The sequence below is a fragment of the Ruditapes philippinarum genome, unplaced genomic scaffold, assembly GCF_026571515.1.
Source record: "Ruditapes philippinarum isolate M1 unplaced genomic scaffold, ASM2657151v2 ctg1402_1_1_1_1, whole genome shotgun sequence".
NCBI classification, from domain to species: domain Eukaryota; kingdom Metazoa; phylum Mollusca; class Bivalvia; order Venerida; family Veneridae; genus Ruditapes; species Ruditapes philippinarum.
The window spans coordinates 47,669-60,598 of NW_026859924.1; the positions used below are offsets into that span (position 1 = coordinate 47,669).

A 12,930-nucleotide genomic window follows, 5' to 3' on the forward strand; every position below is an offset into this window, starting at 1 on the left:
ACTAAAAGCTTATTACAGTCAGGCTCAAACAGTACAAGTTGATAGACAGGCATTTTTGTCACAAGACCCACTGTCTTATAGAAAGTCTTAACAATACTTTTTACACTATGTTGATTGAACTAAAATAAAATATTTATGGTTGGTTCCAGGAAGTGGACTCGAAAGTGATTAATATAAGTTGCAAGAACTTGTTTCACAATCCAGATTTAATAAATATGTTTAAACCAAATGAAATAGATAATAAAAAGAATAGGAATAGGCAGTAACAATCTTATCTAAATAGATCTTAGACATTAGATTCTATAATATTAATGACTTTCCCTTTGTAAATTTAAAGGAATGATTTACTGAAATTCTCAATTGTGCCACAGTTGTTTTGTAATTTAATTAAAATGTTTGATCAGAGTCTGTTCATCATAGTAACATATGGTGCTTGCAGGTTATTTATCTTACCAGTTGGTAAAATTGCTTTATTGAGTAGGAGACTTAAATTAAAATCTTTCAATAGCCAGCTCTGACAGATGCCATTGACTAATATATCATCATGGTATTAAATCATGTTGTAGTACTGCTAGAATTTATCTTGTATGGTATTTAATCATGTTACACTATTGCTATATTAAAACATCATATCAGTATCATGTTACTATATTGCAATGATTTGTTTATCATGGTATCAAATCATATAATCAAAGTATCAGTACAATATTGCAATTGTTAGTGATATATTTTCAAATAAGAAAACCGAACTCATTTTTACATATCTACCTCCAGAATCATCTCCATTTTATACAGACAATGTTAAAGGTGTTAAGCTTTTGGAAAGTCTCTTAAATGAACTTTGTATTGATGACAATGTTGAACTTATTTTGATGGGGGATCTTAATGCGAGGACTGGTATTGTTGCTGAATTTATACAGGGAGTAAACCATTCAGTCGAAATAGATGCATTTGCTGATCTGTTTTCAACAGATGAAAATTTTTCTGCTAGAGTGTCTAATGATACAAAACTCAATACATTTGGTAAAGATTTAATTGAAATGTGTAAATCTTATATATTACGTATTGCCAATGGCCGAGCTGAAGGTGATAACAGTGTTGGCCATTTTACATACATAAGTGGAACAGGTTGTAGTGTTATAGACTACCTTATAGTAACAGATGATATTTGGAGTCGACTTGTTCAATTTGCTGTGGAAGAACGCTCAGAATCATCACATATGCCTATTACATGCAAAATACTTCGTAGAAAATACAATAAAGATTGCAATATAAAAAGTAATGATAATCAACACAAAACACAAGTAAAGCGCAATTTTAATAGTGGAAATAGTGCGGACTACAGAAACCAACTGCATAAAATGATTACACAAGAATGGGTTTTTAATATATCTAACATGATCAAGGACCTTGGTTCAGATATCAACCATATAGTTGATGTATTCAACAATCTTTTACATCAATGTGCTGAATGTTGTAAGAAGCAAACAAAGGGATTTAGATTACAGCAGCCAAAGTGGTTTGACACTGATTGTCGCACTGCCAAATATAAGAAAATTAAATCCTTGAGAGTATTTCGGAGAACCAGGTCTGACAGCAACCTCCAAATATATTTAAGTGCTCGTAATGAATTTAAAACTCTGTGTGACGTCAAACAAAATGAATATCATACTAAGAAATTAAACGAACTTATTGATAGTTCAGCTAATCCAAAATCATTTTGGAAACTTATTAACTCTATATGTGGTCAGAGAAGGACTGTAAATAATTCAATTACTCTACAAGAATGGCAATCCTATTTTGAAGAATTATTTTGTTCACATACAGTACCATTGGACGAAAGTGCAGGAATGAACCATTTACAAGGTATTGAATTAGATGAACTGAAAAACTCTATCTTTAACTCTGAAATAACAGAGGAAGAAATTTATAGGGCTGTAAAATCCCTCAAAGGTGGTAAAGCTGGGGGAGAAGATGGAATAATCCCAGAATTTTTTATCATTGGAATTGATATGTTTATACACATACTTACTCGACTATTCAACAGACTGTTTGATACAGGTGAATTCCCAGTACTATGGAACCATGCTACTATTGTTACACTGTATAAGAAAGGGGATGTCAATGACCCTGGAAATTATAGGGGAATATCATTACTGGACATATGTGGTAAAATCTATACAAGTGTGCTCACCAGAAGAATTAACTTCTACGTAAATGCATACGAAAAAATTCAGGAGCCACAGTCAGGATTCAGAGAGGGTTATTCAACTACAGACAATGCATTTGTTCTCCAATCCATTATTTCCAAACAGATGTCAAGGCCAGGTGGTCGGCTATATGTGGCATTCGTAGACTTTAAGAAATGTTTTGACTTAATCAGACGTGATAAATTGTGGGCTGCCTGTACTAATAATGGGTTTAGTGGCAAACTGCTGCAGGCTATGTATGGGATGTATAAGTCTGTTAAAGCCCGAGTTAGAACAACTGATGGTTTATCGGAACCATTCAACTGCCCAGTGGGCCTCAAACAAGGCTGTTTGGGGTCGCCAATTTTTTTCGTAATTTTCATAAATGAGCTAGTAAAACTCTACGAAAGTTCTTCCACTCATGGAATACAGCTATTTCCAGACACATATGAAGTAAAATGTTTGTTGTTTGCTGATGATTTAGCTTTATCAGCTGACACTGTAGTAGGGCTACAAAGGCAACTAGATACGTTAAAGAATTTCTGTGACGATATGAGTGTTCAGGTCAATAAAGATAAGACTAAAATCATGGTTTTTAAACATGGCGGTTGCCTATCACGTCATGAAAAATGGAATTTTGATGGTACCCCAATTGAAGTTGTTAAAAGTTTTTCTTATGTAGGAACTACATTCAGCTCTAACCTTTCTTTTTCAAAGATGGCAAGTGAACAAGCAACGAAAGGCAAACGTGTACTCATTCACACATTATCGAAACTATATAACTATGGTCAGTTACCTAGACGTGTTTTCTTTAACATTTTTGACACTAAAATAAGCCCAATTTTATTGTATGGTTCAGAAATTTGGGGCGTTCACCGCCAAACCTCAATAGAACTGATACATAACTATGCATGTAAACGATATATGTGTGTAAACAAAAACACTATAAATGCAGCTGTCCTTGGTGACTGCGGAAGACATCCTTTATATATTACAGCTGCAAAGCGAGTTATTCGATACTGGTGCAAAATTGTGAAACTACCTGACAGTAGATTAGTAAAGAAATGTTATAATATGCTATTGTATCTATCAAATAATGGAAAGAAAAACTGGGTTACAGATGTTAAAACATTATTATATTCAAATGGTATGGGTTATGTTTGGGACAATCAATATGTGCAAAATGAGCAGCTATTCTTAAATCAGTTTGTAACTAGATTAAGAGATGAATATTTACAAAATTGGCATTCTCTTATAAACGATTCTCATAAACTTGTTCTTTATGCCATGTACAAACAAAACTTTTCCCATGAACAGTATCTTGATGTATTAGATATACGTAAATTCCGTAGCGTAATGGCACGATTTCGTACGTCTGCACTTGACCTTGAAATTGAACGTGGTCGATACAATGGAGTAGAGAAGCATTTAAGAATATGTAAATTATGTCAAGTTGAGGTAGAAGATGAGTACCATTTCTTATTAAAATGTTCTAGACTTTCAAACATTCGAACACAATTTATTCCTAGAAAGTTTTATGACAAACAATGTATTCAATCATTTGTTATTCTGATGAGTAGCAGAAACCACTCATTAATTAAAAATGTTGCTATGTATATTTATTATGCTCAATTAGAAAGAAAACGTTTACTTGAACAACTTTAGATATATTCTCTGTATAAGAAAATTACTGTATTGATATCACTATATATGCTCTTGTATCACAGTAAGCATTGTATTATATGTATTTATGTCATTTGTTGATCTTGGGCCGCTGGCCATATGTCAATAAACTTTTTGTCATTGTCATTGTCATTGCAATGATTTGTATATCATTGTATTAAATCATGGTACATGATTGCTTTCCTTTGTGTATCAAAGTAACTAAATAAATCATGTTACAATATATTACAATATGTAACAGTATACAGTTATTTCATATGTGATTAAATGGGAACAGTCAAACTGTTGGCCAGAGGTGGAGGGGGTAGTGTTTTGAACTGTTGCCCAAGGCCGTAGGCCGAGGGCAACAGTTCAAAACACTATCCCCAACTGTCATAATTATATATATCTCACGCATGAAATAACTGTTTTATTACCTGATCAACTACTGTTTTAACAGTATTTGCAGAAGAAAAAAGGAACAAGAAAATAGTTTTGCACATATGTTAATAGTTAAACTTAATATTTTAACCATGTCACGTCACGTCTGGTTCATGATCGAGATCGATGAACGCTTCAAGTGGGAATCCTCTATGACGTCAATGACATCAGAGCACGAGAGGGAAACAGTCAAAACTATTGACCGGTCAACAGTTCGCGAACGTTGACGTTTTTAGAATTTCAGAAAACAGAAAATAATAACAAATTACATTTATATAAGGTATCAGGTAATGATACAATTTGTTCATTTATAAACTTTCTTACATTTTGTAGTACAATATTTCCTTTTGTTATTATTTAGGTAACAGACATCATGTTACAGGAGAAGTTGTATCCCGGCTGGGCGCGACCTGTCAGAACCTGGTGGAAGAGAGGCTGGAACCGGATTATTTTGTTTTGGATCGTTGTGCTTGTCACATCATTTGTCGTAATCTTTGTCATTGCCACCGACTATATACAGTGGGACAAACTCAACCGTGATTTCCTGCCAACCAATGAAGTCTCCAGAGCTTTTCTTGCTTCATTCATTCTTGTGATGGACCTTCTTATTGTCATGCAGGTAAATTGATAATTGCATTTGTTATGATAAACCAAGGTAGTACATATAATTTTTAGGCTCTTTTGTCACATCAGGTACATTATCTGCCAGTCTTGTAAGTGTTTAGTGAGTTTGTCACTAGATGACTGGCAATAGATAGATCTAACATAATGTAAGATAGGTTATGACTTTACCATAGTTTAAAAGACTGTCATACTTATCTATTCAATAAAATCATTTCAATGTTGCCTGACAAGATACCAAATTTGTTTTATGAAACTGAGCTTTCATATTCTACATCCTTAAAATGAGCTTCCATATCCAAAGTTATGAAATTGACTTACCATATTCTACATTCTGAAACAGAGCTTCCCTTTAATATGCCCTGAAATTGAGCTAATTAAGCTTCAATATTGTATGTCCTAAAATTGACTTCCCATATTCTAAGCCCTGAAATTGAGCTTCCATATTCTATGCCCTGAAACTGAGCTTCCATATTCTATGTCCTGAAATTGAGCTTCCATAATTTATTCTATGTCCTGAAATTAAGGTCCCATATTATACATTCTGAAATTTAGTTTCCATATTCAACGTTGTGAAATTGAGCATCCCAAATTTAATAGTTGTCAGGGTATTTATATGTAAATTCATGTAAATGGAAAGTCTCTCAAGATAAATTGGTTATAAAAGTATCTCTATTTATACAGCATCAGGATTATATTGTCATAGTCAATCAATATGATATGGTAAATAAACTTGTTGTTATTCCTTACATTTTGTTAGAGAGAAAAATATAGAATTGACACAAATGTTCATACAAAATAGAGAAGTTTGAAATGCGGTCTGTAGGTACTGGTGTAAAGAATGTGAAGCTTATATTATAACAAAGACAAAGGCTAGGTGGAAAGTTGCCACATGACCTTTTTAGAAATATAAACAGACTTGAATACAATAAAATTATGCAATCATACCAGATTTATACAAAACAGGTAATTACTATTTTATTATGAAATTACAGAAATTTACAAAATTAACAGTTTTTAAATTCAAAACTAGACAAAGCTATGACACAAGAATTACGTGAGAAGTGGAGATATAGTTTTCGGTCATTTCACGTCAGTTTAGAATTGAGTTCAGGGTGACAACTGCAATATTTAATTTGATGTAACTATAGTAACCACAAAAATCATAATCAACTAAACTTCACTTAATAAAAACTTTTTTTTAATTGAAGTATACAGGAAGGATTACTTTTAGCAGGTATGAAGTGTATGACAACAGTTATAATTTGGTGAAATATTGATTGATTTCTGATTATTGATAAGTGATCAATTTATCTTTCTTTTGTATGTTTTACTCACAATAATTCGCCTGTCACCATTTTAATGTTACAGTTTGTTTCTTTTCAAAGAATGGATCCTAGCTTTATAGGCACATACAATATTAATGAACAGCTTTTTTATTATGCATAATATGTAAACACCCGTATTTTTCCTATTTTATTACCCCCAAAATAATGGTGTAATGGTGTTTGATTGCTTTTATAAGCGCTTATTTTAGATATTCATATCTGGGGGGGGGGGGCTGAACGGTAAAGGTCACTGAATTTTGTGAAATTTGCGTGGTTTTTGTATTCTATCAATGGCTCCAAATTCATTCAAGTGAGGAAGCTATCCAGCTAGTTCAAGAAACTCAGTGGTTTTACATTGGTTCTAGCTTGTTCCTGAAATAATGCACATAGCGGGGCACCTGTGGTCTTCCTCTTGCAGTAATTATAGAAAGTCAACAGTTGTGACCTTTACAGTATTTGTGTGTATTAAAAAATTTGAAATCCAAAAAAAAAAAAAAATCCTCATTTAGCAGATATCATATGCTGTATTATATGCATACACCTGAATATACATTGTATGTCATTTTCATACAAAATGTAATTTGGTTAATTTGTATTTCGATATGACTGAATGACAATATTTGTATGAACTTGTATTATTTCTATATGATTTAAAGTCACTTAGGGAATTCATCATATCACACAATTGTCATTGTGTATGTTTTCAATTATCTATAGAGTGGCATGCAGGGAACCAGGCATTGTTTGGTATATGAATAAACTGAGTCTCATGATGACATTTATTATGTTTACAGTTTGTTTCTATATTGTTACATGCAGACTCATTTTGGAATGTCACTGAATGTTTATTCACCAACTCACATTTCATTTCATTGAGCTTGTCATTTCATATTTTATTATATTCAACATATTTATAAAAGTAAGTAATTATGATATCTGTTATAGGAACTGAGCGCAATTTGTTCAATATATTTTTACATACTTTATTCTGGTTATAGACCGCCTCTGTGGTCAAGGGGTTAGAGTCGATGACTTCTAATCCAGTTACCTCTCTGGCGTGGGTTCGATCCCCGGGAGATGCTTTGGTAGTTTAGCACGGAGGAAGGTAGTCTATTACTGGTGTAACTCTCCAGGAACGATGGTTAGGAAACTACCCGCCTATATGACTGAAATACTGTTGGGGAAAAGGGGTAAAATGAAACAAACAAACATATAGTTTAACCTTAAATAGCTATATGTGTTTGTTAACGCTGTTACCAAGAAACGTGAAATATTCAGTAATTTACTGTCAATCTACTTAAAACTTTTAAGATAACAAAGTGGTATACAGTGACAAGTGTTAGTGTAAGATTAATCAAACTAGCTCAAATCAAGTCTGCAATATTCAATATATAAATCTTGTTTAATTGCTTCGGATTGTTCACCGAATCTCCAGATTTCGATATGGATGGATGAGGGGAGTGGTTTTTTGTTGCATAGCGTTTTGTAACAAATCAACAACATGTTCATTAATCTATAGATTATTGTATTCCAATTTTCTATGACTGAAAGGGTTATATAAAGTTTCTGTAAATATGTCCAATCTCCATTTCCCATTGTTGATTACATCCTGGGTAATTACAGTATTTGTATGTTAACCTTCAGAGATAAGGGGACATAAATCTTCATAAATACCGCTGTAAAATGCTAACAAACAATAGAATAACTTCCTATTCCACTGGCAGCTACTATTTACTTGGCCACTTTATTGGACAACTTGTTTCATAGGAGGAATATGTATTGGCTTTAAGATAAATTGCCAGCAGATTTTTCCCCCTGTATTGTTCATTAGAGGCAATAGGTTTTTTTTTTACTGATATATCCTAAAGCAGTGTAGATTGATGTCTGGTAAAACTTATCTAGTGTGATCTTTTTTTATGGGCATATGGCTTTAACTTAATTTGGACTTTGGTTTTGCAACAAGATATACCATAGCTTAGATGATAGTAAAACAAGTCTTCTGGAAGTATGAAGTATTATTTGGAGAATTGTACGATTATCTCTTTATAAAGGGTCGTTTTATTGCAGTTATTTGAAGAAAAAAAGTTATTTAAAGATCTCCAAAATCTTTTATTCCTTTAAAAGGCATTGAAATATGTTACCATTTTATAGTCTGCAGTATCTCACAAAATGTCTGCACTTAATATTGATACATCGCCTGCAGGCAACCATTTCATTTTCCGAGATTATTTTAACTCTCCTACTGTAGAACTGTAATGAATTTATCGCCATGGAAACTAAAATGTTATTAATGATAAGGAAAATTGACGGAAAACATCATAGAAAATGTCGAACAGAAACAATTGATTTTGAGAATGTTAATGTCATTTCTGCTTGACAAACAATTTTGATATAATTTGACATTGCGCAGACAGAATGCTTAAAGAATCTGTTAAAATTAATGTTGATTTTTTATGTACCTTCAAATGTCTTAGAGAAAGGAGTCAGGTAGGGGGTGGGGATTGAGGGTGGTATGAGGGTTTCGGTGGGGAGAAATCAAAATTAGTTGCAATTGTTTTTAAGGCATTTTAAACATACCAATAATAAATTATTAACCAAAAAATAAAAATAAGAAAATTTTGCACATGTATTAACTAATTAATTTTGATAAACTTGACAAATTTTGTTGTTTTTTTCTTAACTTTGAAAAACAACAAAAAGCATCAATTTACATAATGCTTAACTGCTGCATGTTTTCATGAAACTAAAATGTCTCAAAACAAGTTATATTATGTCTACATTTTTGAGAATGTTTGGTAATTTGAATATTTTCTTGAAAAAAAAGATACCTTAATTTGATGTTCGGAGTTTTAAGTTTTGGAAATAAGCATTTTATAGATTTTCAATGTTTATGAATATTGTCTCAATGGTATAATAATATTGATTTGTATTTAGAGGGGAGTAAAACGTAACAGCCATCAATGATGACTGAAATATATACTTAACATGAATGTTTTATGTATATAATTATCATTTATATAATATGATATATATTTTAGGACTGGGATTTTCCACATTTTATGAGTGCAATAGACATTAAGCTGCCAGGTTTGAACATTGCACATATCAGGTTCAACATCCCAAAATTCCTGAAGAAAGAATCATGGCAAGTTCATATAACAGGTGAAATTTTTTATTCCATTCTTTAACAGTTTTATGTCAGCTTACCAGAATTCGACATGATATTAGACAGTATAATTATATATATATATATATATATATATATATATATATATATATATATATATATATATATATATATATATATATATATATATATATATAATATGTCCATTTTACCTTTCTATATCTTCCATAATGTATACCCCTTGTCAGGCTGTATTGACTGTTGCATTGTAGTTTACTCAAAGTTTTTGAAACTGTTGCAGTTGTAGTTTCCAACTGGCAGTGCAAAAGGTATTCAGCATGGTTTAACAACTGACTGTCCCAGCAGGGTAGAGTCTTTACCAACAAGGAATTTGATTATCCAACATTCGAAAGACCCTGCTATTTCCCAGGTTGTATTGACTGTTGCATTGTAGTTAACTCAAAGTTTTGTGAAAATATACTGTTTATTATCAAAATATTTGAATATTCTAAAAGCATATTCAATGATTATTTTTATTTTTTTGTTATTTACAGGAAAGTGGTTCAACTATGGTGTTCTGTTTCTGGTAATGTTACTGGATCTGAACATGTGGAAAAATCAAATATTTTATGCGCCCTATGATTACGGTCAGTACACAAATCCTGATGGTAGAATATACACAGTCCAGGATGACTACAGCTTGGAAAACTTCAATGAGACACAGATAACATATTCGTTCAGAAACGCAACAATTAATCCTGAAACTGGAAAACCGTACATAGATGGCGACACTCATATGAATACAAAGTTTTTCGATAACTCAATTGCAATAAAAGGTTTAGCTTTTATTCCAAGCATAGCTGCCTTTATTGTATTTGGCGTTCTTATTTGGATGTTTGGTAGATTTAAGCCTACAGAGCATGACCCATATGCTGGGAGGTTGAAGAAACGACTGAAAAAGAGGCTGTCCTTTAAGAATCTCTCGTTTAGGTTGCCATGGCGACGGAGGGAGGAAGTAAGGAGGAAAATTCATGCTGTGCCTAAGTTGCTGTATTTTATGAGGAAAGGTACGAAAGGTGAAAAAGAGCAAATTGAACAGAAAGAAATTCCGGCTGAAGGGTTTACTGATGATTCTGAAGCTAAGGTTGAAAATAAGATTGAGACAACTGTTGTTGAAGGTCGTGAAATAGAGGAAACAGAGGAAAAAGTCGAGGAAAAGGTCGAAGTAATTGATAAATAGATAAGAAAATCATGATGATTCTTTTAGATGAATACTTGGAAATTATATTATTTTTTCCACTTATGTAATGAATGAATTGGTAAAATGATTTTGTTTGGCAGGTTTGATTGACTTTGTCAAAAGATAACAGGCAATAATTTATATACAAAGGCAGTCAATGATTTTGTAAATAGTATATAAATGTATCATCCCATGATAATTTTATTTGGTATGTAAATGTTTTTTAATGACATAAATGAAGTGGTGACATCCACATTTTTATTCTAAGTTTAAAAAAAAGTTGGATTGGTCATTGAAAAGCATATTGACCTTTCCCCAGCCCATTGACCCCCCATTTGTACCCAGTAAGTTTCACTGAGCATTAACCAAAATATCAGAAGCTGTTATTTCTTTGTGAACAGACATTTTGTATAATTTTTCTGAAGACACGGTAAATTTTCTTTCACTATTTTATTGACGGGTTAAACACTTATGTCATAGTCTCAGTGCAAAACTGTGTTATCTTTATAAAATGAAGGAACAAGATACTTTAGTTTGACTGGAGCCAGACTAGAGATTCAAAAGTCATTATTGGTTGTCACCACTTCCTAATTGATGGATACAAGAAAAATACTGGAGTTTTTCAGTGTCTGTTAAAGCTGATATATTGTGAGGAAATGTCTTGTGTTATCATAATGTCAACTTGGTAATCTTATATTGTCTTATATGTTGTTTATACATATAGATGTGTTCCATGTTTCTATCAAGTGTAGATAATGTGCCTAAATTTTTTCTTTGTACCCATTTTGTAGAAAAAACATACAAACAAACCCTATATTTTACCATGTTTAGAGAGTATATTTGTTATGTGTTAGAAATGTGTATATTTTATATATTGTTCTACATTTTCTGTAAATTGCTGCTGTATGTAGTGTATTGAGGTAGCTACATTGTGTATTTATAAAATCTCTTCATTATCTTAAATGCCATTGTATTTTCTATTCAAAGATGTCTATTTTTCTACTTGCCATTCTTACCTTGATAAAATATATTTTGTAAGATAGTCAGATTTCAAACAAATCACCCAAGTATGTTGATGGAAGTATAATTATCCTAGAGGGTTGGTAGCACCTACAGTAGACCTAAGGCAAAAGTATTATACCAAATTAGCTTGAACATGTGTATAAACTGACCGGTCTCTGTTGAGATCCCTTTATCTTAGCTTACAACAGACTGTTCCAAAGTCCAGTAAGTCAAAGCATAACAAGTATACAGCTAGTTTTTAGATCTGTTTTGTAAAGTTTGTTGAAAGGAAACATGTATTTGGATTTTTAGTTATAACAGCAATATATCACAGTGTGGCTGCAGTTATAACAGCAATATATGACAGTGTTGCACGTTGTTATGACAGACTTGTTAATTAACATCACTGCAGGCAGTTGATTAAATGATCTAGACAGTTAATACATTAAGTTATCTAATTGACAAAGCAGTGCTAATGTATTTGATTGATTGAAGTATGTGATTAAAGAGAGAGATAGACAGTTGGAAACAAATTGCTTTCTGTTTTTTCTCAAATAAAACTTGCAGTGCAGGTCTTAGTTAATACTTTCACCACAGATTTTGTTTAATTTATTTGACTTGCTGCAAATCAGGAACTGTTCATTGTAAATTTTAGGGGTTTTAAGCCAAAAATATTTAAAAAGGGTTGGTTGACTGTATGGGGTCAGGTCACTTGACATGGCTTTTCTGGCTGTGTCATCCCTTATAACCTGTGACATTGGTGTGGGTTTATACCTGCTAGTTTTAAAATTGAAAGTACCACAGGACTGAGATTTAGTAATAAATAAAACCACCATTATTGTTCACATCTATAAAAAGACTATATATTTTAGACTTTCCTGAAATTGAATAGAACAGTAATGCGATAGTTATGTTTTAAAATTTGTAAAGTGACATAACGTGATGTTCTGCTAATGAAGGTAATCAGTTAGAGCCCGTGAAACTTTCTATTAGAGACTTGGGTGATGGATAATTTGACAGAATTTATTTTTCTAACTTGCACTAATTGATAGATGAGCACTTGTAGTTACAGTATTATATAATGGTTAGATCTGTTAGAAATATTATAGATATATAGAGTATAATCATAATGTTATGTCTTGATATTGAAATAAAAACACATTTATTTTAAATCTTACAAATGAATCTACTTAATATGTACTTGTTAAGTCTTTCAAATAAGTCAAAACTGTGTCAATGGCATTATGTATGTTCTGCTGTAACTTCTGTAAATTCACTTCTATTTTTACTATGGGGGCATTTTTTTGTGTTTTAGCATGA

General features: G+C 32.1%; 1 protein-coding gene across 2 annotated transcripts in view; it reads left to right on the forward strand.

The window, feature by feature from the left end:
* LOC132758288 (transmembrane protein 117-like) overlaps positions 1-12,495 on the forward strand; it is a 32,079-nt gene extending 19,584 nt beyond the window's left edge. For both annotated transcript variants that reach the window (XM_060749853.1, XM_060749854.1), the window contains exons 4-6: positions 4,654-4,911; positions 9,280-9,403; positions 9,923-12,495. In XM_060749853.1, coding sequence (XP_060605836.1) covers positions 4,654-4,911; positions 9,280-9,403; positions 9,923-10,608 — 1,068 coding nt within the window. In that variant the 3' untranslated portion in view covers positions 10,609-12,495. The remainder of the gene's footprint in view (positions 1-4,653; positions 4,912-9,279; positions 9,404-9,922) is intronic.
* Positions 12,496-12,930: the final 435 nt, after the last annotated feature.